Source organism: Magnolia sinica, chromosome 15 (assembly GCF_029962835.1).
Source record: "Magnolia sinica isolate HGM2019 chromosome 15, MsV1, whole genome shotgun sequence".
Lineage (NCBI taxonomy): Eukaryota > Viridiplantae > Streptophyta > Magnoliopsida > Magnoliales > Magnoliaceae > Magnolia > Magnolia sinica.
Genome location: NC_080587.1, coordinates 29,984,935 through 30,011,380, shown reverse-complemented (window position 1 = coordinate 30,011,380; position 26,446 = coordinate 29,984,935). Strand labels below are relative to the sequence as shown.

At 37.9% G+C, this 26,446-nt stretch overlaps 2 protein-coding genes across 12 annotated transcripts in view; both read left to right on the top strand.

The window, feature by feature from the left end:
- LOC131226767 (disease resistance protein RGA2-like) overlaps positions 1-25,619 on the top strand; it is a 29,703-nt gene extending 4,084 nt beyond the window's left edge. The window contains exons 1-12 of one of the 9 annotated variants that reach the window (XM_058222482.1): positions 596-5,097; positions 6,403-6,557; positions 7,372-7,849; positions 7,979-8,182; positions 9,534-9,595; positions 21,679-21,749; positions 21,856-21,909; positions 22,151-22,265; positions 23,745-23,839; positions 24,533-24,614; positions 24,701-24,735; positions 25,307-25,617. In XM_058222482.1, coding sequence (XP_058078465.1) covers positions 1,539-5,097; positions 6,403-6,404 — 3,561 coding nt within the window. In that variant the 5' untranslated portion in view covers positions 596-1,538 and the 3' untranslated portion in view covers positions 6,405-6,557; positions 7,372-7,849; positions 7,979-8,182; ... (6 more) ...; positions 24,701-24,735; positions 25,307-25,617. Of the gene's footprint in view, positions 1-594; positions 5,098-6,402; positions 6,558-7,371; positions 7,850-7,978; positions 8,183-8,785; positions 9,036-9,533; positions 9,596-21,678; positions 21,750-21,855; positions 21,910-22,016; positions 22,105-22,150; positions 22,266-23,744; positions 23,840-24,520; positions 24,615-24,700 lie in introns of those variants that run through there. The other 8 variants (XM_058222480.1, XM_058222481.1, XM_058222479.1 and 5 more) reach the window with 8 other exon arrangements.
- LOC131226769 (uncharacterized) lies at positions 10,959-15,011 on the top strand. Of its 3 annotated transcripts, XM_058222488.1 has the most exons (6): positions 10,959-11,404; positions 11,578-11,810; positions 12,507-12,555; positions 13,297-13,397; positions 13,922-14,001; positions 14,841-15,011. In XM_058222488.1, exons 2-5 carry the CDS (start codon positions 11,724-11,726, stop codon positions 13,988-13,990), a joined length of 306 nt encoding a protein of 101 aa, XP_058078471.1. In that variant the 5' UTR covers positions 10,959-11,404; positions 11,578-11,723; the 3' UTR covers positions 13,991-14,001; positions 14,841-15,011. The 3 variants fall into 3 exon arrangements, with proteins under 3 accessions (XP_058078471.1, XP_058078472.1, XP_058078470.1); XM_058222489.1 differs by lacking the exon at positions 13,922-14,001; XM_058222487.1 differs by lacking the exon at positions 14,841-15,011 and having other exon boundaries at positions 13,922-14,449.
- Positions 25,620-26,446: the final 827 nt, after the last annotated feature.

The following is a 26,446-nucleotide window of genomic DNA, read 5'->3' as shown; positions in this document are numbered from 1 at the left end:
TTTGATATAATATATACCCTATGATTAGATGTACAGACCTTACTCACTTATATTAAGAAATGACCCTGTTCAACTCTGCTTGCGTAAAGCTTGTGTAAAAGGCAAGTACTTTGATTTTCGTGCAGTGCACATAAGATTCAATAAAAACGCTAGGTACGTTAGATTGGAAGTTCTTTCATACCCATGTGGGGCCCACCTTGATGTGTATATTTTATCTAAGCCGTTCATCAATTTTTACATATTATTTTAACCATTGAGTATAAAAAGTAGGTATATTAAAGGTTAAAGTAGACCACACCACATGAAACAATTTAATTAAATTTATATATCCGAATTCTACTCAACCCAATCCGACTCGGTTTTCCTAACCGAGTTGGACACTGTTCGAGTCACGAAAACCATGCATCAGATCTGTCCGAATCATGTGACCCAGATCCGGGCACGGATTGGATCAGATCGGATTCGAGTCAAGCCTGTAGAATTTCGGATCAGGTCGAGTTGAACCTAATCCGATCCGATCAGGACCAATGCCCAGCTCTATGTATTCCTCTTTACTGACACAAGATTAAATCTTCTCGATTCACCCTGTCATTTCCCCGATAAGAGAGGACCATGGTGTAGGTAGGGCCCACCATGATGTTCCCTCCATCTGTTTGCCAACTCATGTTGTGACATGAGCCAAAAAATGAGACAGATCCAAAGTTCAAGTGGGCCATATGACAGGAAATAGTGGGGACTGAATGCCTACCATTGAAGCATTGGTGGGGCCATGGAAGTTTTGAATCAGGCTAATATTTGTGTTTTCAGTTCATCCCAGTGGAAATGACATTATGAACGGTCTGGATGGCATACAAACATTACGGTGGACCCCACAAATATTTCAAAGGGGGCTTTCAATCCCTTCTATTTCCTATCGCGTGGCCACTTGAATTTTGGATTTGCCTCATTTTTTGGATCATTTATTAACATAAGCTGGCAAATGGATGGAGGGGGTGGATTTCTTACAAACATTTTGGTGGGCCCCACCTAGATACTAAATACAAACTCGACCGTGGGTATGAATCCTTTGTGTTAAATACAATCCAAGCAACAAAATTTGACTTACCATAGCATTTTGTTGTTTCAAGTGTGGAAACAAAAATGACAATTGAACATTCATTACTACCGATTTCATGCAACAGGTAATTGAAATTGCAATAATTGTGCTTTTCCATTGCTTTACTTTGGAATCCTCCGATCCACACCAGCAGCTTCCTTAAGTTAAAAAATTGCAAAAATCAAGCAATCAGGACCATCAAACATGGTGGCCTACCTGACTAACAATCCTAATCACTGTAGATGTGCTACATGTAACTTGGAGACAACCAACTATGTCAACCCACGTGCTGGGCTCCCATTGACTTATTATATGGTGAATCTAAGATAGATGGAGCATATATAGGCATTAACAGAGAAGGATAATCTTGTATGCGATCTTGAGATCATTCTCTTTTCCTATCTCTAGTTTGTTCTTGTGAATTCCCTTTTAGGAAGGAGGAATGGCTGAAGCAGTTCTATCTGCCCTTCTTCAAGTAGTTTTCGACAAACTAGCCTCCCCAATCCTAGAAGAGTATGGATTGTTGTGGGGTGTTCGCAAGGAGATTGAAAATCTAAGCAGCACGTTATCGACGATACAAGCTGTGCTTGAAGATGGGGAGGAGCGGCAATTAAAGGATAAGGCGCTGCAGAATTGGCTGGGAAAGCTTAAAGATGTGGCTTATGATGCAGATGACATCTTGGACGAGTTCATGATGGAAGCTCTACGCAGAAAAGTGGAGATTCGGGGGCACGTTAAGAACATGGTACGTGACTTCTTTTCTCTATCCAACCCGCTTGTGTTCCGTTTGAATATGGTACGTAAGATAAAGGAGATCGGGTGGAGATTAGATGCTATTGCTGGGGAGAGGTCCAAATTCCATTTGAGCGGGGGAGAGAGGGTATTGGAGATTAGAGTTCGAGAACAAACCGACTCATTTGTAATCGAGTCGGATGTTTATGGTAGGGAGGAAGATAAAGAGAAAGTAATGGAATTACTGATTAGTGAGGATAACAGAGAGGATGTTACGGTCATCCCCATAGTCGGTATGGGGGGCCTTGGGAAGACCACACTTGCGCAATTCACTTACAATGACAAGAGGGTGGTCGAGCATTTTGAGCTGAGAATGTGGGTTTGCGTGTTGGACGATTTCAATGTGAGAAGGGTAACAAAAGCAATCATAGAGTCAGCAACTGGTAGCAAATGTGATCTCTTAGACATGGATTTACTGCAGTGTCGCCTCCATGAAAATCTGTGTGGGAAGAAGTTTTTACTTGTGTTGGATGACGTGTGGGATGAAAATCCCAAGAACTGGGACAGATTGAAACAATTTCTCAGAGAAGGTGCAAGGGGTAGTAAAATCATAGTAACAACCCGTAGTGAAAAAGTTGCTTCAATCATGGGCTCTCTTCCTCCACACCATTTGCCAAGATTATCAGAGGATGATTGTTGGTCTCTATTCAAGCAGCGAGCGTTTGGGCAAGCACGACAAGAGCATCCAAACCTTGTAATTCTTGGAAAGGAAATTGTAAAGAAGTGTGGAGGTGTCCCTTTGGCGGCGAAAGCGCTCGGAAGTTTGATGCACTTTAAAACAGAGGAAAAGGAGTGGTTATTTGTCAAAGAAAGCGAAATTTGGAATCTACCTGAAGAAGAAAATCACATTTTACCCGCTCTAAGGTTGAGTTATCATCACTTGCCATCGCATTTGAAGCAGTGCTTTGCATACTGCTCAATATTTCCAAAAGATCATAGAATTGAGAAGAAGAAACTAATCCTACTATGGATGGCAGAAGGTTTCATCCAACCATCCAACAGAAGTAAACAAATGGAAGATATCGGTGGGGAGTATTTTAATAATCTATTGTGGCGGTCCTTCTTTCAGGATGTTGAGAAAGATGATGATGGGAATATAATGTGGTGCAAGATGCATGATCTCGTGCATGATCTTGCACGCTCTGTTGCAGGGATTGAATGCTCGATTGTGCAGGTCGACAATGCAGTCAGCATCCCTAATAGAACTCGTCGTTTCTCCTTGGAGCGTGGGTATAGTAAGTGGGTCCCTCCAATCCCAAATACCTCAAGAAAAGCAAAGAACTTGCGAACACTGCTTCTGCTTGGAAGAAATACTTTCAATGTCCCTTGTAATCTTTTGGTACATTTTATGTGTTTACGCGTGTTAGATTTAAGCTATTCGAATGTCACTGCAGAGTTGTTGGTTTCAATCGGCAAGTTGAAACACTTAAGATACCTCGACCTGTCTTATACTGAAATACAAGCCCTTCCTGAATCTATCAGCACCCTTTACCATTTACAAACCTTGAGACTCTTGGCTTGTTATAATCTTGCAGAGTTACCCAGGAACATGAGCAAAATGACTAGCCTAAGACATCTTGAAATCAATAGATATGATCAATGGACTAGTGTGCAAGATTATTACAAATCATTAACTCAGATGCCAGCTAATATTGGAGAATTAAAGTTCCTTCGAACCTTGTCAATATTCATCGTTGGTAAGGATAGTGGCCGTGGTGTAAGGGAGCTGCAAGGCCTAAACCTTCAAGGAGAATTGACCATTCGAAACCTTGAGAATGTGACGTGTGCAGCAGATGCCCAGGAAGCAAACTTGAAGGAGAAGCCAAACCTTCTTATGTTACGCTTTTCATGGGGTCATGATATTGATTTAAATTTGGAAGGAAACATCGAGCAAACCCTTGAAGGTCTCCAACCACATCCAAATCTCAAAAGGTTGGTGGTGGAAGAGTATGTGGGTACCAGATTTCCACATTGGATGAGTTCTTCGTTGCTTTCGAATCTAGTTGAAATCTCACTGATCAATTGCAGAAGATGTGAACAGCTCCCCCCGCTTGGCCAATTACCATTCCTTAAGGTTCTTATGGTACGTGGAATGGATGCTGTGAAATGCATTGACAACCATTTCTATGGCAATGTTATCACACAAGGATTCCCGTCATTGAAGAAACTCAAGTTCCAAGATATGCCAAACTTCGAGGAGTGGTTAGGATTCACTGGAAGAGAAATACTCCCTTGCCTTGAGGGATTAATTGTCGACAAATGCCCAAAGTTGAGGATGCTTTTGTGCCTTCAATCTCTCAAATATTTAACATTGACGGATAGTAACGAGATGTTGTTAGGTTCAGTGGCAAAGCTCACCTCGCTTTCCTCCCTTCGGATCGAAGGTTTTAAGGAGCTAACGTTGCTTCCAGATAGGTTGTTGCGAAACCATACCCATCTCTCGACCCTATCAATTAGATGTTGTCCAAAGCTTGAGTTACTACCAGGGGATCTTGGAAACCTTGCTGCTCTAGAGTCCCTAACAATTTCTTATTGCCATGAGTTGCTATCATTGCCAGAAGAGTTACAAAACCTCACCTCTCTCCGTTTGCTACGAATTGAGGGCTGCAATGGTCTAACGTCCTTGAGACTACAAGGGTTGAGCTCTCTTCAAGATCTTACCATTCAGCAATGTCGAAGCCTAACAAGTTTTATTGGGAGGTTGCAACACCTCGCAGCCTTTCGATCCTTGTTGATAAATATATGTCCGCAGCTGGCTTCTTTACCAGAAGGTATGCAACACCTCATGTCCCTCCGAAAACTTTTCATCTGGAATTGTCATAAGTTGACATCTCTGCCGGAAGGGCTAAGACATGCCACAACACTGCAAGAGCTAGAAGTTGGTAATTGCCGGAGTCTAACGGCTTTGCCAGAGTGGATAGGAAACCTGTCCTCACTTCGACATTTGGAGATTAGCGGCTGTCATAAATTTGCATGTTTGCCATCCGGGTTGCAACTTCTAACAAATCTCAAATGTCTAATAATCCGAAGCTGTCCCCATTTAGAGAAGCGATGCGAGAAGGAGAAAGGTGAGGATTGGCACAAGATAGCACACATCCCGGTTATTCAGATTGGATGGAAGCTTCCAAGACAAGATGATGGCTGTGAGCGTCTCTCGGAGTTGAAGATGGGATGCATCAACACTCTCACTCCTACTTCTTGGTTCCATTGTAAGTACCAGTTCTCACCCAACCCTCTACCAAAAGAAATGCATTTTTTCTTTATAATTTGGGGATTTTTCCGACAAAGCTCCTTACTAATATGATTTTACCAAATACTGCCTTAACTAATTCTAAGTACCAGAAAGTGCTTGGGGCTAAAATGACCCAAGCACTTCATCTTTTTCATTTAAAGAAAAGAGTGGTGAAGTGAGGCATGAGTATGACATCATCCAGCCCGTCCAATAATTGCATCCCACCATGTTGATTAGACTAACCAAAAATCTGGTAGATCTAACCATCAGGGGGCCTTTTCCTAAAAAACAATGCACATGACCCCAAAACCTTCAAATTCATGTGTGGCCTACCTGGTGATTGTGCCGGAATGATTTCTTGTTTGTTGATCGTCATGGTGGGTTTCACCTATTTTACTTGCTGGATGTCATACACACACCATGTGGACTCTACAATGCTTGAATTCACTACTTTTAAGGAGGGAAAAAAGAGGGCACTTGAGTAATTTCAGCTGATTAAAAGGCAATCTTCTGTACTTCCCTTTAGTCAAGGCATTCTGTGGTAAAATCAGAATTCTTGAGGAACTCTGTAATAAATGCCCTACATATTCTTTGTAAGCTTATTATCATTTCGATCAATTGTACTTCAAGAGTGTGACGGACATTCACATGAGTATCAAACACCGTAGACAATCCAGCAGCTCATGATAATCTAAGGCCAGTGCTACCTCGAATGCATGCATGTTTGAAGTTACACTGCAGATAATTAGTTCAAATCTAAGGTAATTGACTTTAAGATTATTCATTTAAAGTATTGTTAGAGTGAAATTAAGTCACTGATGCCTTGGTCAGATTTTTTAAAAAACAATGAAACTGTGGAAAATTGTGCAGGTTATATTATTTGATCTTATTATCAATGTAGGGCAATCATGGTTTTACGGCTAGAAGTATTTTAGGGCCTATTTGGATTGGAACAGAAGATTTAAAAAGGCAAATGTCACATCAAAAATCTATGGAAAAAATCATAAAAAAGTTGTTTGTTTTAGTTTATATTATTTAAAGGGAAGTGTGGAATGATCAATGGTCAAAAAGTGATTTTTATCTCTCAAAAAGTATTGAAATGTAGATTATTGAGGTTTTTGGAGGAAAAGGGATATGCCCTTTTTTGAGGAAAATGTAGAAAGGGAAATACTTTCCCACATGTTATTTTATTGTTGCAACCGGCAGAAAACATCATACAAATTCTCTATATGAACATAGTTCCTGGATTGTTTTCTATGACAACTGATTTGTTTGGCAACAGAACATTTAAACACCATCATTTCATCGAGGATATGTGTGGGACTCGTGCAAATGAGATGGAGGGGCCTAGCAGCACGTGTCAACATGGTACATGTGTGGGAGACTGAGCATGACAGGTGGTGGTTGAACAAAAAATCAGGCCGGTCTGCTTATCAGGTGGGCAACAACTGTACGTTGAATGTCTGATTGCGGAATCTAGCCTTTATTAAGGCTTAGCTTCTTACGTCACGGCGTGGCTTCTTACGTCACGGCGTGGCTTCTTACGTCAAATGTCTGATTGTGGAATGGGTTTTCCATATGGATGGGCCTGATGTAGATCTAGCCTTTATTAAGGCTTAGCTTTCCTTCTGCTATCTCAGCAGTGTTCTTTGTTTGTTCTGTTTTTCTTTTTCTCTTAATATAGTTATCTTTCAAAAAAAAAAAACAACTGTACGTTGAATGTGAACCAATAATTAATTTGCTCTGCAAACTTTCTACTTTTCTGTTAGTATTGTGGCACAACCAATGTGCAGAGCACACCGAGTTTTAGAAGAAGTTCATGTTCACAGTTGAATGTCATGTTTACATAATTTGAGGTTTGCCAATAGGGCTCTCTCCCCTTCTGCCCCATCATGTGATGATTCAGATTGTTCATATGTAGAAAGTCTTACTTATCTGAAAGCAACTTGAAACAATGGTCCATATGTTATGGGGACTTGAAGATGTCAAATCAGTGACATTTCTCTCATGGGGGCCATATATTATGGGATCTTCTAGATGTTTGATTTGGATCATCACATCATGGGATGAATGGGCAAGCTGATTGGGGAAGCCGTGATAGCAATTCTCATTTAATACTAAACTGTCATGTGATTAATAATCAACTTTTCTACCCTTTTGCTGATATGTTTCTTAGACAAGTTTGAATGCTTGTCGCTTTCTCTCATAGGAAACTTTGGTTTTGATCGTCACATCTGATTGAACAATGCAGGAAGGATGATTGAGCACTGATCACCTACATGCAATAGTATCACAACTTTTTGTACCATAACTCGTTGGCAACCCTTGTTGTGAACATGACTCTGGAACTGGTGAAGGGCTGGAAGAATTCTATATATACTGTCGACGTGAGAGGAAGAAGAACTCAGCTGCTAAGAGAGAAACTGAGTGAGAGAGTCAGAGAAGAATTGGGAGACATCGTGAGAGAACAAGAGAGATGAAGAGTTTGAACTCAACAAGTTGTCGACTCGTTGGGCAGCTTGTGTTGAGTCCAAAGGCTCTGCTAGTCGTGGTGGGAGGAAAATGAAGAAGGAAGAAAGGAAAGGAGAAGATAAAGGAGAAAAGAAGGAGGAGAGAATGAAAAGAACAAGAAAGAAGCGGCTGAGTCGACTCTCCGAGTTGACCCCTTTGAATTTCTGAACCCGTAATGAATCCAGAACTAAGTCAGGACTCATCAGTGCCACCTTAAGGTAAGTTTTTCATGCAATCTCCCCTTTTTAAAGAACCTTGATTCATATTGTTCTATTTCATCGACTCACTGAGTCAGTGTGCTAAATAGTTGTTTTTTTTTTTTTTTTTTTTAATAACAATAAAATCAGGAGACTGAGGACCATAGATTAGGGGCTGAGGAATCAATGGGTGGAATTCCATGCTGAGATCTCACCGAATCGCGTTGAAAACCCTATTGAGTTGCACCAAGTTGCATCGCGTCAAACTGAATCAAACTGAGTTTGAGTTGATTGAATATGATTGAGCGCATGTAATTTCCAGCAATACCTTAGACCATCTTACACCTAAATCAGGTGGGTGATCCTACCGATGTTTGTAATTTTGGGTTTACACTATTATATTGAATTTATTTCCAATTTTCATACAATGTTAGTTTGAATTGATTTCAAGTTATACTTTAGTATTTTGACATTCTATTTGAACTTTGATTACATTCTAAATTTCAGATGTTTATATTTTAGTTTGAGGTTAAGTTTGGATGTGATAATGAATTGCTAACATGCTTAAGTTATGATGGAAATGAGGAAAGATTATGTGAATTGTGTATGTTGCATTCATGACACTTAGAATGAGATTTCAGGATGATAGCACGGGTGCTTTTCCTTGTGACAAAAAATGAATACGGTACTCTGCATAGGAAGTCCTAAAAGTATGTGTACGGGTGCTCTACCCAAGACATTTCAAAATGAACACGGTGCTTTGCCCTGGATTCTCTAAAAGTATCACAATACACAAGTTTCTTTTTGACGTTCAACACTGCATGCATGCTATACTGATTGATCTTAAGTTTATTTTGCATTTATATTATTTATTTGTTAAATCTGGAAATCACAAGGATTGGAGGGATGTGATCCCATTGAGCTGTTGTGCTTATCCCACTTTCACTGTCTTTTCAGGTGCCGAGCTAGAATACTTCGAGTATGCATGCCTCTACGATGATGATTAGTTTCTTCAAGTACATTAGGCTTAGTTTGATTTCCAGTTGGCGATGTAATAAAACCTTTGGATATTGATTATTAGTTTGTTCAAGTGCATTAGGTTTAGTTTGATTTCTTATTATTGACGTAATAGGAACCTATGGACATTTGATTAGTGAAAAGTATGTTGGTTTGGAATTTATTTCAATAGAACTTACATTTATTCTAAGGATGGATGGTTGTATTTGGATTTGAATAATATCCAAATAAATATAGTTCACGGGTTTGGGATTCGGGTATCAAGTAGCCTTACTTGATTACCCAGATTTTGGGGCGTGACATCTTTCCTGCCAACGTGCCACTTGTGTAGAAAATCAATCCTATGAAAACTATAGCCCCTTCTAAAATAGGTGGGCCATACTCGTTGTTGAGTCAGACCGTCATTTGTATGTTGATTTCAAATATAGTGTGGCCTACTTGGTGAGCGGACTGGCCTTATTTTTTTACAAATGATCTTCATGGTGAGGCTTACCATTTTGTAGTACCGATGTCATACACAAATGTACATACTATGTTGGCAGGAAAGATGGTACAACACCATTTTGTAGTACCAATGTCATCCTGAGAACTGATCACCTTGGCTGTAGGTGATCAGTTCTCAGGATGATTTGTAAATTATTATATGATGATTTCTTAATACTAATAGAAGTTCTTTTGGTAATACCAGGCCAGTCGATGTTAGAGGCATGCTTAAGGATGGAAGAGACGACATCAAATTCACCTTTTCAGGTTGGTGGGGGAGGGATCCTTGAACAGAGCGGAGTTTTTGGCCATTAGAACCAGTGTGAAGATTTTTATAGTTTCTTTTGCAGGCAATCAGATTTGCATACTTCTAGAATTGTGAATTATAATATTTGTTTTTGCGGATCATTGTTTTTACATTTCTAATAAAGCCCCCCTGAATCTTTTTATATTTTCAATAAAGATAATCTATTTTCATTTGGTATGCCTATCAATTGATGTTCGACATATAATATCATAAACAACGGAATCCGTTCACAAACCTCTCTTCTGAAATCTAGAATTGGATTTTGTTTCCCACAAACCTGATTTTTTAGGAAGCCTTTCCTTTGTTCCCCTTCTTTTACATTTTCAGTAAACTAGAATCCTTAATTTAAAGAGAATCTCTTTAATTATCCTGCTTTATTCTAGTTCTTTTACATTTTCATTAAACTAGAACCTTCGATTTAGATAGCATCTCTTTAATTATCCTGCTTTAATCCATTGGGTAAGGTAATTTGTGTTCATTCGAGGTATCCGAGTAATAGAGGGTAATTCTATTACTAGAAAGAGTTTCGATATGGGGAAGATCAAGATTAAGATAGATAGGTTGGAAACTGCGTGTGATAGGCAGAACATGTTCTCCAAACGATAGAAATAATCTTGACCAAAGTTAACTGTTGACTCTATGCGGCATAGATATCGTTCTTCTCATATTTACTCCTGGTGTAAAGCTGACCATCTTTGTTGGAAAACATAGGTAGTTTCTTCTTCCTAAATCTTTTTATGAATGTTTAGAATGGTATCTGTGATCTTGACTAGTTATTGGGATTTTTTTTCCTATGCTGTAGTTTTTGTATCTGCTAATCATCTATCTAGACTTCATTAGTTTTCAGGGTTTCTTTCATTTTGATTATTTTCACAATCTATATAGTTGTATATGTAGTAAGACACTCCATATTCTAGAAACTTGCAGTGTTCGACACCCATGTCGGACACATGTCAACACTCCATTTTCTTCTTACAGCTGGCAGTATTTATACACTTTTTGTTTAGATTCTAGTTTTGCTATGAGAAGAAATTTTCATGTTTCTTATGCATATGCTGTTTGGAACCAAGATGGAATATATGTTAATAGAAAGATACTCTGATTGACACCATTATTAAATGCCCACGGCAGAGAAGTTTCTCAATTTTTTTGGTAAAAAGTGTAATGCAGAAATATCACTCTCCTCCACAAAAGCACAATAGACGCCGACATGACGATAATGGTGGGTGTCTAGCAGCTTGTGTTTTTATTAGGATATCTGTTCTTGATTCCCAACTGACCCTAAATGAGGTAGTATCTAATAAAACAACTTTCAACGTCACTACAAGAAAGTATAGCTTAGCCGACTGATGGGGCTACCGTTTGCTGGTGGCCGGTTTTAACAGCTGCGGGTAAAGGGTCCTATAAGAAGAAGAAGAAAAAAAAACCCTACCTTCATTTCCGCCGCCTCATCTCTAGCCGCGCGCCGATTCTTCCTCTCCAGTCCCTCAAGCTCTCCCTCTCCAGTCCCTCAATCTCTCCCTCTCCGCTCACTCTTCCTCCCTCTCCCTCTCCCTCTTGCACGCTCTCCCTCTCCCTCCCTCTCTCTGTCTCTCCATCTCGCTCTCCCTCTCCGCTCGCTCTCCGTCTCACTCTCCCTCTCCCTCTCCCTCTCACTCTCTCTATCCCTATCTCTCTCTCTCTCTCTCTCTCTCTCTCTCTCTCTCTCTATCTCCTCGGTCCTCTGCTGCAGTTTGGCCTTCCGCTGCTCGTGAATCTCCGATTCTCAAGTATGATGTAAACCTTTTCCCTTCTTGCTGTTGCTTTCTGCAATTTAGAATACCTGATTAGGGATTTGCATTGTCAAATCCTGAATTAGGGATTTGCATTGTCGAATCCCAAAATAGGGATTTGCATTGTCGAATCCTGAATTAGGGATTTGCATTGTCGAATCACTTTTTAGGGATTTGCATTGTTGAATCCCTTTTTAGGGATTTGCATTGTCAAAACTCTTTTTGGGGTTAGCATGCTTTTGTTTCCAGGTATATTGTCAGATAGTTTCCAGTTGCCCTGGCTTGAAACAGTTTGATCATCAGTTTGGGACAGATAATGGGAGCCTGTGAAATGCAGTTCCTGTTCGTGCAGTCTCAGGTGCTCGGTGGACCACCAAAAAGCAGATGCAGTTGTGATTTTGGGGTATACCCAAACAGTTCTTAAAGCATGCCAAAGTTTAGTGTTGTTTTGTTTTTTATATGAATTCTGTTTTCTACGGATGACTATATATATTTGGATGACTATATAGATTTTATATGAATTCTGTTCAGTGCTGTTTTGTTTTTGTTTTTTGTTTTTTATTTTTTTCTTTATTCACTTTTAACTTAGAAGGAAAAAAGCTATTCTCAAGCTACAATATTACAATTTTTGCTTAGATCTATGCTATGGCTTTCTAATCATGTAATAAATGTTGGCTTAACAATGCCAATAATCTCAGTCTTAAAAGATGTTAATTCTCATGCTTCTTTATATTAGGAACAAATAGACTAAGCAATTCTAATTCATATTTTCTGTTTAGTTGAATCTGCAATTTTATTTGACACATTTAGTACCTGTTTGGTAGATCCAAAAATATGTTCATCTCATTTTTGCTAACAATAATTATGTATTAGAGATTGTTATCTGTATCACATAATCACTTTTAACATGAACTCATTATCTATTAGAGATCAAGATTAATGCATAGTTTCTGTTAACCAAAATGAGTTCAACTCATTTTTTAGGTGTCTACCAAACAGGGCCTTAGGTGAGTTGATATTGTTTGTTTGGAGTAGTAAACATTATGCAAATAGCATTTTCTATTTTTAAATTAATCAATTTGAAGCTTTCTTTGTGCAGATATCTTTATGGCCATGTTACACTTTCCTTTTGTCTAGCATTTTCATGGGTATTTACATATTTCCAACACTATCATTTTTGACTTGATAGTATCCAACCTGTTTTGATAAAATTAGATCCAAAACTTTTGTGACCCACAAAAAAAAAAAAATGTTTATAATGGTCTTCCACCACTGTTTTGTATGTTGTGGTCCACCTGAAATTTGTATATAGTTCATCTTTTGGCCCATGCCAAAAAATTTGTATATTGTTTACACCATTAAAAACCATAAACTGAAATGGATCTGCTGCAGATGTTACTGTTAAAGAAGGTGGTATCCATGAGGCTCTATTTTGGAATTATTTCCTCGTTGATTATCTCTTAATAAAAATCTCTTGTTATATCTCATCATATTGTCAGGATTCTTGATAAAAAGAAGGAAAAAAAAAAGAAAAAGAAAAAAAAAAGAAAAGAAAAGATTGTTGTGTGTATCTTTTCTCTATATTCCTTAGAAGGCTAATTGGTTGACCTGCCTGGAAAAAGGGTGTGTCTCATTAGCATCTGAATATTGGGAGTTCTGGTCCATCATAGTTTGATGACTCAAACAATTAATGGTCTTCAAGACTCAATAGAACTTAACCTACTCTTTGACTCAACTCTAGTTTGACTTTTCTGGTTTTTAAACTATGATTCCAATATTATAGTTTTTGTTTTATCTGTTTTGTAGTCTGGATTTTTTATTTTTTATTTTTAAATTTAATTATGATCAATTCTGAATTTTCTTTTCTTTTCTTTGGACGCTTGGGACAGTTCTTGGAAGAGTTCGAGTGGCTGTAAGACTACGACCTCGGAATGCAGAGGAGTTGGTTGCAGATGCTGATTTTGCTGATTGTGTAGAATTGCAGCCAGAGGTTTTTCTAATTGCACTTCTCTTTTGTTTGTAATTGCATATGCCTAAATTTACACCAGATGTGCAGCGCGTAATGCTTTCCAAAAATAAATGAGAAATGTAAGTCAATCCATGGGCACCAATCACATGGCCATTCTCATGTTTTGCAAAATGTTATACTGATGCTCAAGCAGAGGATTATAGGCCCTTGTATAATGTTAATGTGCAAGCTTGGGCCTGAAATCAAAGGCCCTATGTGCTTTTTAGACCCAATGACTTAAATGGGCCAAACTCAGGCTGATCTACATTAAGGTTTTGTTGTAGGTAATATGCATATTCCATAAAAGAGGATCCAATTGGCTTCTTTTTTTCTCATGTACAACCAAGTTGATTTAATATTCCAGCTTTCTTCTTATCCTTGATGTGGCTGTCTGATAATCAGATAATCCTTCTTGACCACCTGCTAGGCACATGATGTAATTTCTTTGGTTTTACATAAAGTATGCTTATATTTGGACAGCACATAGTTTTGCTGTTCTCTTACAGGTGGTTTCTTGTAGGTGCTTTTTTCTCAGTTTCGTGTTGTTTTGCTGGTGGTTGCTTGCTAACTTTTAGGACTTGATCAGGTTGGTTAATGGTGCTACTTCTTTATTTAGTTAACTTTAGTAGGAAACTATGCTTATCATGATATTTCTATTAGGTTGATACTCATTTTTAGGATTTGTATTATGCTCATGAGTATCTTCTCTTTTGAGTCGTCTATTGAGAATTCATGTTCAAAATACACCTTGGTAGTGTCCAAGCATTTATTTGTGTGTTTCATGTTTAAATTGATAAAAAGATGGAAATCATGATTAAGTCTTATTTTTGCTTTTTTAAGTTAATGGGTCTTAGTCCAACCTTAAAACGGGTTTGACTATATTGAACGAGATTGCCGAGCTTGTGGCCTTGGTTGCAATTTTGAATTTCAGAGGTATGTCTCGAGAACTTTCAAATTTCAGATTACCTCTTTATTTCTATGGATTGGTTATGCAAAATGTATGTCCATTGTAATTTTCAATTTCATTTCGTTGCTTGCAGGTTAATGGAATGCATTTTTGGATTGTGTATTTTGTATATTTTTTCTTGTTTTTTATTCTTTTCCTTTGTGTATGTTTGGATACTAGAAACTAAGTTTGAAAATCTTGGATGGTTTTGAATCATATATGTAGCAGCACGACCTATGTTGCCTTGAAAGGAATTTCGATAAAAGATGGGATATGCAGGTCAGTACTCCTGTTTCTTTTGCGGCCTTCTTTTATCTACAAATCAGTTTTTTTTTTTTTTTTCTTGCAAATATGTGAAACTAGGTTTTTGGAGTCTTCAGAAAATGGTGTATAAATTTTGGTTATGATCATCCATTAGAGGTTGAATTTTAGAAAATGGTGTATAAATTTTGGTTCTGATCCTGACATTTCTTTTGCAGTCTTCAGAAGAAGGTATTTGATGTCCTCTACCGGATAGCAGACATCCCTTCTTGGAAGCTTACAAGATCAAGATAATTGTAAGTGTAATCCCCTGGCTTGTTCAGACCTGCACCATTCTAACTGAATATGCTCTTTCCCTATTGTTAGATTTTGAAATACTGGTAGGGTTTTGGTATGTACATGCTGGCAAATGTGTGGCATGTACATGAGCTTTATTGCTGTGTGCGCTTAGAAAAGCTCTATTGCCTACATAAATGCGATGTATGATCCATTCATTAGATGGGCCACACATGTAAGATTGCTGATTTTTTTAAACAGATAATTGTTTTTGTGCGTGTGGCTGCCAGATGAATGAACCTACCTAACTTTTATCCCAGGTGATCTTCACAAATGGATCCAACCTGATTCACAGCTCAAATCTCCCACAAGCACTTAGAAAATATCATCCAAACAAAACATCTCTATAAGCCTTGTAGTCACATGAGAACTAGTTTGACAAAACAGAAGATAAACTTATAGCTTGAGCTATTTTTGGAATTGATGTAATTGTGGATACCATCAAACATTATTCATACTACTGACCTCTACCCTTAAAGAAACAACTCCAATGAAAAGTGGATCCTTCATCATCATCAACATGGGCAGGGGATACAGAGTTGCTAAACCTGAACAGAACATAATAAAGTATAAATGAAAATCAGTAAAAGAACACACGTATGCAATGCCAAGCATCTACATTGTAAGCAACTATGGCACTCCTTATCCAGTTAATAAACTATGACAAAAGTTTTTTAGGCATCAACCAAAACATGGCCTTAGGATCTGCTGATCTAGGACATTATGTAGCACCTCTCACCCAATGTTGGCCCTAAATCAGTGAGCCGAGGCTCAAGACCACATATTTCCTCTTTGCTTGCAGCAACTTTTCATAACATTCATGTTTTATTGTCATTGATTATCTGACCCAATGCCTGATTCCTACTTGCTGTAGCTTGGTGGTCATTGGTTGGATCCTTGTCGTGGTCACATTTGTTTTGTGTGGTGTATTTCTTCTTCTCCACAAGTAAGTGATATTGGGTTATGCTAATTATCTATAGACAATCTTGGCATTTGCAGTTTATTCAGAGTTGTTATATATGAGAATGAAGTTGCTAATCTTGATAACCATATGATGTATGCTTTGTATGTTTATTGAGTTGACTTATATTGCAAGGTCATATCAAAATTTATGCAAATCCAGTGCTCACGTGAGTCACAATAGGAAAATACAAATTTGGGCAGTATGCTTTATATGTATTACATTTTTTTTTTCTTAAATTATTATTGTGACTTGTTAGTTTATAATTGTGACTTGTGATTGTGATTTGTAAGTTAGATAATTAGTTACCCGTTTGAGGATTTCTATGTGGCCATACATAGATATGGTGTGTTTTTGGTGGCATAGAAATTGCTCAAATTGTCCCATTTTGGACAGTTCAAGGTTAGATGGATAGTATGCTTTCATATAATATATTTAAATGTTCATGCCTGATCCGCGGTTCATCTCCTCGATTCTCTCTGGATATGTTTCTTCCGTTTCGTATCCAATGCCAAATATCTTTACATTACTTTAGATATTTGACATCGGAATGTAACATAAGATCAACTTATCTGGAGAGGCATGGGGAGATGCTGCCGGATTTTCGGTGTGAACGTTTAAATGAGAATATGAAAGTATTACAATCTATCCAACCTTGGATGGGTAACTAATTTAGGATTTAATTGAGCGGTGGTCCCTAGAAGGTGGGAACCACTGTTATGACCATGACGAAACTGTCTATTTCTTATGGACAGCAATATGGGTGGCCTGGCCATTTGGACAGGCCCGTGTTTATGTATTACCTCGAAATTGATGGAGCAGACCCGGATGTGCATCAGAATTATCCGGATGTTGAGCGGGGGTCCCTGGAAGGTGAGAACCGCTGTTTTGACCATTTAAGGTTGGATAGATTAGAATGCTTTCGGTTCCTTAATTTAAATGTTCATTCTTGTTCTGCGTTGCATCTTTATAATTTATTTCTAATGTCAAATATCCTCACATTCTGTAGATACTTGACGTGAGAATGCTTTCGGTGTGTTCACATATAGGCTCGTACTAAGACAAGTTTAGAGAATCGAAAAAGATAATTAATCGGCCATGCTGCAGGCTCAAAGAGCTTTGCACGGATACGTGAAGAAGAGGTAAATTTTCTTAATCACTCGATCAACCATGTTGGTCTATTTCTTATATATAACTTGTTTACATAATGATAGAGGAAGAAAACGGCTAGTGGCGAGAATCCAAGCTGGGCAGATGTGTTTATATTGACCCATACGTGCAAGAGTGGTAGGCCTGTGGATGAGGCTTCATTAAGAGTAATGGTATATCCATGCATTTAATTGTTATGTTTTATACTTAAAAAAAGAAAAAAAAAAAATTTCTCTCATTTATCGTTGTACAATCTAAACTGATATTTTTTCTATTGCAGGAACAACTTAATGAAAAAAAAAGGAACAACTTAATGAACGAATTTCTCAGCAGCCCGATACTTCACAGAATAGCACAGGAAGGAATGACTTGTTCTCTCAAGTAATGGGAGAAGATCGACATGGCCGAGTCCGCACTTATGGGTTAGGCCCCACTCCAACTGATTTGTGGGGAACAACACGTAGCCAACGGAATTTTCATCTTTTAAAGAATTCGTGGCGCAGTTGATATCCTCTAGGACAAATCTGAAATCCACAGTATCAGATAATTCAGCTAATCTCAACCCAAACCAACCAGCCTCATCATCAAGCCAGGTAATTATATGATATATATGCATATATTTACATGTGTATTATGTCCTATATTATATAGAGTTTAGTTGGTATATGATGATTGACATTGATTTATCATTTGTAGGGACACTTAGCGAAAAAGGGAAAGACTACGACTTGCAGTAGTACCGGGGCAAATTTTCACACAAATCGAATAGTTCTTTTATTATGTTTTGAGCTTATTGTGTTCTTAATTAGATGTGGTATACAAATGATGCAATGTATTGTGTTGAATAGTAAATTTTATTTGTAGGACATAATCGAAGTTCTTCTTACTAGTATCCGTGGGTTACTGTCGCTAGAGGAATTGTCTTAAGTAAGGATTCGCTCACAAAAGGCGGGTTCCCACTTGGAAATGGTTTTTGGGAAGTATATATTCAGGTGGCAATTGTACGTGAAGAGACTTTGATGAGACCCTATGGACGATACAGAACAATTGGGGATGCGGCTGGAACAAGTATTTGTTGGCCTGATTGTTGTTGTTTGGTAAGATTTTTTTTTTTTTTTTTGCATATACAATAGAACTTATATAAGATTGTAAGTATTAACTAATTTCTTTTTGTTATTTTGTTTTGTAGGTTGTGACAGCTATGGATTGACCTAAATGGAGGGATCTCTCTCTCTCTCTCTCTCTCTCTCTCTCTCTCTCTCTCTCTCTCTTTTTGTTATTTCCGAAAACAAAAATAATTGATTTTGGCAGTTGGTTGTGACAGCTAATGTTGTTTCATGTTAGTGTGTGTGTGTGTGTGTGTGTGTGTGTGTGTGTGTGTGTGTGTGTGTGTGTATATATTGCAATGCAAATTGTATATATGTGAAATTGTTTGGTGATTATATGTGGTTCTTGCTTCTGATAGGGAAAGACCAGCCCCAATTATAATGGGGTCTGGCACCTTGAAATAAGTCTTCCTGGCAGATTATTCTTTGATTGGTTGATATGAATGCTCATCCAGGTTTACTGGGTTGCTGGATAATGATTTATAGGTGACCACTCATGGCTTATGTTTTGTGAATACAGGCTAAACTTTCAATATCAGGGAAGGATTTTAAGTTGACACTCATTGCTAGGCGATCAAGTCATTATGCTGGCACCAGGTTGGAATAAAATAGGCCTTAGTAAAATGTATATTGTATTATTTATGCTAGAGCATTAGAGAAGCTATGCTGTTTTTATTTTCCATATACACACATACGTAACACACGCACACACATCAATTGCCTGATGGTACTAATAATGGCTTACCTGATTAGCAGACCCATAATTTTCTCCACTTTACTTTTAGAAAGTAGCTCATGTGATGCCAGAAACCACAATAAAAAATGCTAAAAAGACATCAGTTGCAAAAATCTCATAAGAGCTCTCGGTTTCTGACATTTTTCGGCTCATGCCTAAATGATCATGTATTGCCTTTTTTGTATATACAGGTACTCATAAGAGCTCTGTGAGGAATCTGCTGAGAATCCTAAAAATACAACTCTTTACATATTTGTAGTGGGATTCCATCACTATGTTCTTGAATTATTTAGTAGTTTTGCTTGACTAATCTACAGAGATTTATGTTTTGATTTGTTTCAGCTTTTCATCTTCTTATGCGTAACAGAAGGTACACATATTTCTATTATGATTTGTTTTGATTTTTCCTCTGCTTATGCGTAAAATGTTCTGATTTAAATATTAAGAACTACGTAGTGGCTTGATCCCAATCTTCCGAACATTGGGTACGTAGGCAGCCGTTCATACTAGACCATATCGGTGCAGCCACGATTTAAAAAAAAAAAAAAAAATTTCCTTATTGTAGTGTAGATGCATTTTCATCAGGACTACTTGGCAGTAAGAGAGGTGGACGTAAGTTCTTGAAACCTTAAATTAATCTTGAATCATTTATATCTTTATCGCTTCATTTATATGCTGTCGTCAGGGTCAACTTGTAACTCCTCAAAACCCACTTTGCCGTAAGACATCACGGTGCATGACGGTTCCCAGTAGGTTAAGATTTATGACTCTTCTAATAATTTCAGGTCTAATCAGGATTCCACCCCATAAATGTCACTAACAGTAACATGCTATTGTATATAGTTGGTACTGCATATTGCATTTTCTATAATCCATGTGTATGTATTAAATGCTTCGATGTCGGATTTGAATCACTGAAATTCCATCTAACCAGACCATGATCAATATATACCCTTGTGTTTTGTTTCTATGTAGGTAAGCAGATATTCCACCCCATAAGTTTTTGACATGTTTGTTTATCTATATGTTAGAAAGATGATCTTAGAACTGTGATGTCCTATCTACAAAGTAACCCAAAATTTTCATGCATAGGTCTTTAGGGGCGATTTATGGGTTCTGTCACAAGGTAGATCAATTTCTTGATTGTTGAATTCTAGTATCTTGATCTATTAGCTGTAATTTCAAGGCCATTTGTGCTAATTTATTTCTACTTGTAAAAATCTACATTTGTATTCCTCTCTCTCTCTCTCTCTGTCATGTACACACCTACTATCTTCTGTTCTTGGCATTAAGACCTATTTATTTCAATTTTGACCCTTCTTTCAGACATTCAAATGGGAATAAGTCTGCTGCATGGATTTGTAATTTATTCAGACACCTCTTACATCTTTGGTTGCATTTTTCTCATGTTAAAAATGACTACAAGGTTGAAGAATCATAACACATCATCCCATATGTATACCTTGTGTTTGACGACAGCTATCTACGGGCAAGGTTCCTGTACATATAGCCTGCTCGAGCATTTCTCCATTTGTTTTCTTTTATAGCCATTTGTAGTTTAGTGTATGGGGTTCCAAAGATGTATGTTCCAAGACCATGAATACATTCAACTCTCCTTCAATGATTGTGCTTTTGTAATGGATACCATAAAATGGGTAGATGCAATATTTTCACTGTATTATGGATCTCACATGGTAAAGATATTTTCCATAATACATTCTTTTTGCTATTTTGTTTGCAGGTTTTAGGCAGGGATGAATGGGAGCTAGATAAATGGAATTTTTTTTTTTTTTGAAACTATTCAATTTATTATTGTAAATATTATTTTAATATGGGACCAGTGGTGACATGTGGCTAATCCAGTGTGTTGCGTATTCTCGTCACTACCGCACTGGGCCCTACACTGGTGATAGAAGATCAAGTGGATTGGGGACGTTCACCATAATATGAGCTGGTGTGAATGTTATTTAGTCATTGCGATGCATGCCTCACTAAGCCTTTGTTCTTTGGCTTTCTTAATAATGAGGGTATTCCCATTGACTGCACCTAACGAAAATGAAAGTTAGAGAGGCTACTTGCAAAAAAGAACTGAAAAGACAAATGTTCCTTTCGCCAGTTGAAGGGCTAGTTGTATATAATATAGATATTGACAGTTTATAATGCATGCATGATTAGTGGACTGCCATCATCTTTTAGAAAGTGCATCATGATATTACATCTTAACCAACCAATGAATAGCCCAATGTACATTGCCCATGTTTCATAGAGAGAGTTAGACCGTCCATCTGATTACCAATATTATAGATCGCCAGGTTCAAATACACATCGATTAAATGATTCATGGCTAATTTACCTATAGGCCGGCGTCCAGCACAACCGCCAGTAAAGGTGTATAAACTGCCGGTAAATCGCACATGACGCCGTGGCTAGCACAACCGCCAGTAAAGGAGGTTGACTGCTGGTAAAGCCTTTACCGACACAGGCTTTACCGGCTGTTAACTAACCGCGGGCAAAGGCTTTGCCAGCAGTTTTCTGGGCAAAGGCCAGTTTTCTTGTAGTGCGTTATTATACATCTGTACATGTGTTGGAGTGGTGGGTTTTCCAGGACCTTGTGTCCACCTCCTTGTTTCCTTGTGCAGCAAAACACGGCTGTGTCCACATTGCATTGTTGCAACATTCTTATTTGGTTACATTGACTGCCCCTCTTTAAATCCTGGATTGTTTAAAATGTGTAATATCTGTTCTAATGAAATGCTTTACTCTTTTAGGATTGTCTTCTTTCAGTGATTTTATTCCTTGAAAGATATTTGGGGATATGTCCCCAAGAAAGAGCAAAAAGGTGATATGTTTATCTCACTTGCAACAAGCAACAAAAATAGTCATCATTGATTTGTCCAATGAAATCCATTCATGAATACTGAGATCTTTTCAATGATTTGCAACAGGAATGACAGAATTCTGAAAGTAAGACCTAGATTGTGCTTTGTTGACTGTCAAGAGTATGCACATATTTTTGTGTTTTGATATAGTCATGTTGCTTCTTATATTCTCTTATGACTCCTCGCCTAATGTTGTGGTTGTATCTCTTGACTGGCAATTTCTCCAGAAATCATTGCCTTTCAAAAAAAAAAACTCCAGAAACCATTCAGAAGGCTGGATCAGAAGATGGATGTAAAATCTTTTTTCTGATTAAGGTACAGTTACATTCAATAGCTAACCTAAGAGGAATGCTACTTGCAGGCATGCATCTGCAGACACCAATACAAGTGGCTCACGAAAAGTTGAAACACATGCTAGTGATCTAAGGCCTTCATCTCACTGGCCTCGTGATGAATGTGTCTTTACCTTGGATTAGGTTTGTCCATTCATTAGGCGAGCCACACTTGTATCGAGAAAATCGATACTTAAAAGATGGATAACCAATTATACATGGATGGTCCACCCATTCAGCTTATTAGTGGACTGACCGTATTTTTACACCAGGACACTTTCACTTAGGCGTAGACCGATGAATGGAATGGATCTCATACACTATGCCACATTGAGGCATGTGAGGGACCTTCTGTTTTGTCCTCTGCAGAAGTGCATCTACAAGAAGGGAGCGGATTAGTTGCGGCCCTGGCCTCACCCAAGATGGTGTGGCCCTTAACATGGCGCCACCTTGATGTATGCATTCTATATCCATGTTGTCCATCCGTTTTGCCAGATCATTTTAGGGCATGATCCCAAAAGTGAAGTAGATCCAAATCTCAGGTGGACCATACCAGAAGAAACAGTGGTGATTGACCATTAATGGGCCACAAAAGTTTTGGATCAAGTTTATAAGGTCACATATAGCTGGATGAAGGGAACGGACAAATATCAACTTGATCCAAAACTTTTGTGGCCTATTAATGGTCAATCACCACTGTTTCCTGAGAATTGGATCTGCTTCATTTCCGGCCTCATGCCCTAAAATGATCTCAAAAAACGGATGGACGGAAAGGATGTAGAATACATACATCAAGGTGGGGCCCATGTTAAGGGCTGCACTGTCTTGGGTGAGGTTGGGGCCACACCTTATCTGCTCCCCTACAAGAAGCACTCTTAACTCCTTCAAATGTAAAATTTCTATGCACTGGCTAATATTTTCAATTGTGTGTCTACTTTATTTATAATTTTATGTACCATCTCCAAAACGGGCTAAAGAACTGGGATATGTTCATAAGAAGTATCAATCTATGTATTATAAATGTAACATTCTCTAAAAGCTCAGTTAACAGTTATAGCATCATTGCCTTATGTGCAATAATTGTGAAAATGATTACAATTGTTGCAAGAAATGCTCACTAATGCAAAGTATAGATTGAGGTGGTGTTTTATCTATAGCTGGAGATTCTAGGCTTTAAAAGTTGTTGTACTATTTGCATTTGTATTGCAATTTACATGCTCATGCGCCAAGGTATTCAATAATGGTAACAGTGACCATCGCCATTATCGTTACAATACGGGCCATAACGGCTGTTACATTTCTTTATTTATTTATTTATTTTTGGTTTTGAAAAAAAAAAACTGTATCAGCCCCATAACGGACTATTATGGAGTTCTTACAGGCCATTTTTTTGTAACAGCTGTTACGGCCCCATAATGTTTCCCACTGTTACCATTACAGAATGACTGTTATGTAACCGTTTTTAAATACCTTGACACACACATACATTTAGTCTAAATATTTGTGTGAGCATCAAGTGTTTTTCACTGACGATCCTTTTTCGACTTGGCATGAGAACAGAATAATGGAACTTAGCAGAGTATTACATTTTTTTTTCCTTTTGTTTTTTATTTATTTTGGCAGCTATTGGACCATACCAGTAAATGTCAATAATGCAGTCAAAATCAGAGTAATGGAAGAATCTCTGATGATCTCTTGATTCACATCAAGAACACTAGGTAATTCTATCTTCTTTATTTTCAAGAATCTATATGTTGTTTCTAATTTTGTATAGCCCAGAACTGTATGCAGTAGCTTTTGTCATATTGTCTCTGATAACTAAGGTGCTCTTCCAAGGAACTGAGCGAGATCACTTGGCTGGGATCAATTATAAAGGACTTCGACCGATATGTTGTATTAAGATAGAGGAAATACTATTGGAAACATGGTTTAATTCTTGTCCTATATCTTGTAGGCATTTGTATGCCATATAAATCAGCTAAATTTAAGAGGACAGATCACCTACAATCAGTTGTATTCTGCAACCCAGCTTTTTATGCCAAAATTTTGGTTTCCAGTTTTGCCTTTGAAAATAATATCATATATTTTCAAAAGCAAATTGTGCTTAAAAAAGCATGGCTGATGCCTGTTGGGCAGTCGATCGTAGACCCTTCTTTGCCAAGCTACCATATAAAGCCAACCCCAACTTATTGGGAGAAAGTCTAAGATGACCATGATAATATATTTCTGAGCCTTTGCACGTCCATGTTTTAGATACTCTAGATCCAAAATGGAGAACGATCCATATATATACAAAGCTATGCATCATTTCTTCCCGTCGAGGCTATAGGATTTATGGGTTTGGATTTTATAGTACCTCAAACAGTAAGATTAGTAAAAATACTTATGGATATGTTTAGCGATGTCTACAGGAACATCGCCATCTGCAGTTACCTAATCATGGCAACACACGGGAGCTTTAAGTGGCGATCTCAACTTTCTGATGGCTCAATGGTACATGCATGATTTTCTCAATGTATAACTAGTTCATATATAGTTTTAGAATAAATTTTTTAATCCAAGTTACTGTTATGTTGCAGAGATGCAGCATACTTGGTGGAAATTTGGGATACAGGTCAAATCTCAATCTCCAACCTCCCTATCAAGAACCTGATTACAATTTCGCCTCTTCCTACATACATCATTCTATGAATGGATTTGGCTAAACATCCATCCAATGCAAGATCTTGGATTAGAGAAGCCAAACCTGGTGCCTCTTGCCTCTTCCATGTTTAAATCTTTGAGGGAAAGGATACAAGTCAAAGTAAAGGTTGTCTTCTCCACAATTGATGGTCTATGGCTCAGTCCATTCATGGATGGGGCCCACTTAACTGCATGGTTAGATGATCAAGACCACCGCCCATCTGCTAGCCCTTACTGTTGTGGGGTGATTGTACAAAAGACACTGATGGGAGAATCTGAGTGGCCCAATTTAAGCTGCATGTCAGATTATCAAGACCACGCATCTGCTTACACCTACTTTTTGTGGGTGATTGTACAAAAAACATGATGCGGATAGGAGAATCTTAGCTGCCTGATTTTCTCTGTTGAATGTGGACTATTGGCTGATTTTTGTCATCACCTGTTTACTTGAAGACTGTAACTCAGACAGATATGATTGTCCGATTGATGTGATATTTATGCAGTTGGCTGTCGACCATATGATCGATCATGGATGTTTTTCATTGCTTGTGAGTTCATCAGCTGCTAGGCTTCATGGATAGATTTCTGGAAGCAATGGTTACTTGTCTTTTTTAGCTCGATCCTTGTGTTGAGTTAGAAAGCTAATGTATAAATGAATGTTTGAGTAGAGGAAGAACGAGAGGTATTTATTTTATAATGCATGTAAAATGGATTTGTAGTCCAACTGTTATGTTTGTTATAACTTACAAGTAATCAAATGGGTTTTGTGTGCTATTTTTAAGGAATTGATCAGTCATTGTATTTACTGTTTGGTTGCAGATCTCTCTATTTAACCTTCTGTTCATACTTTTATTTTGAAATTTGCTGATGCCAAACTGCTTTGAAAAGAATAACAAGTTTGGCCGGCTGATGCCAGATTAACACTCAATGCCAAATTTAGCAGGCACCAGGCCTTCTCATTAAGATTAAATGTATCTTGTCAAAGGGCCTTTAATTGGCCATTTGTGGGCTAATTTAGGCCGAGTGTTAGAAAGTGTCTTGGGGTTTTTTGGCAAGATCTAACCGATGGTGGGGTCTATTTTTGTGATTGATGGTTCCAATCTTATGTGATAATGATGATTGATATACGTATTAAAATAAAAGGATATAAACTTAAGATTTTGGATTTAATAAATCTTAGTTATGGTTTTTGATATTGTGATCATGTCTTGTATGTGATGTTAGAACGTGATGACCAAAATGTATAAGCATGTGTGTCTATGCATGCATTATTGCACGTATGTGTACATGGGAATGTAGATGCCTCTCTATATCCGTCTAATCACTATTGATTATGGGTCCGCTAGTGATCAGAACCATCATCAACTATGATGATCAACGTTAGTGAGCCCGTGTGTCTATACATGCATTATTGCACGTATGTGTACATGGGAATGTAGATGCCTCTCTATATCCTTCTAATCACTATTGATCATGGGTCCGCTAGTGATTGGAACCATCATCAACTGTGATGATCAACGCTAATGAAAGAATCTATTGACATTGGTGATCATTAACAATGATGATCGAATTTGTCACAAACGGAAACGATCAATGGTGAGGATTGGATTTTTTTTTTTCATCTTAGTACATATTTTAATTAA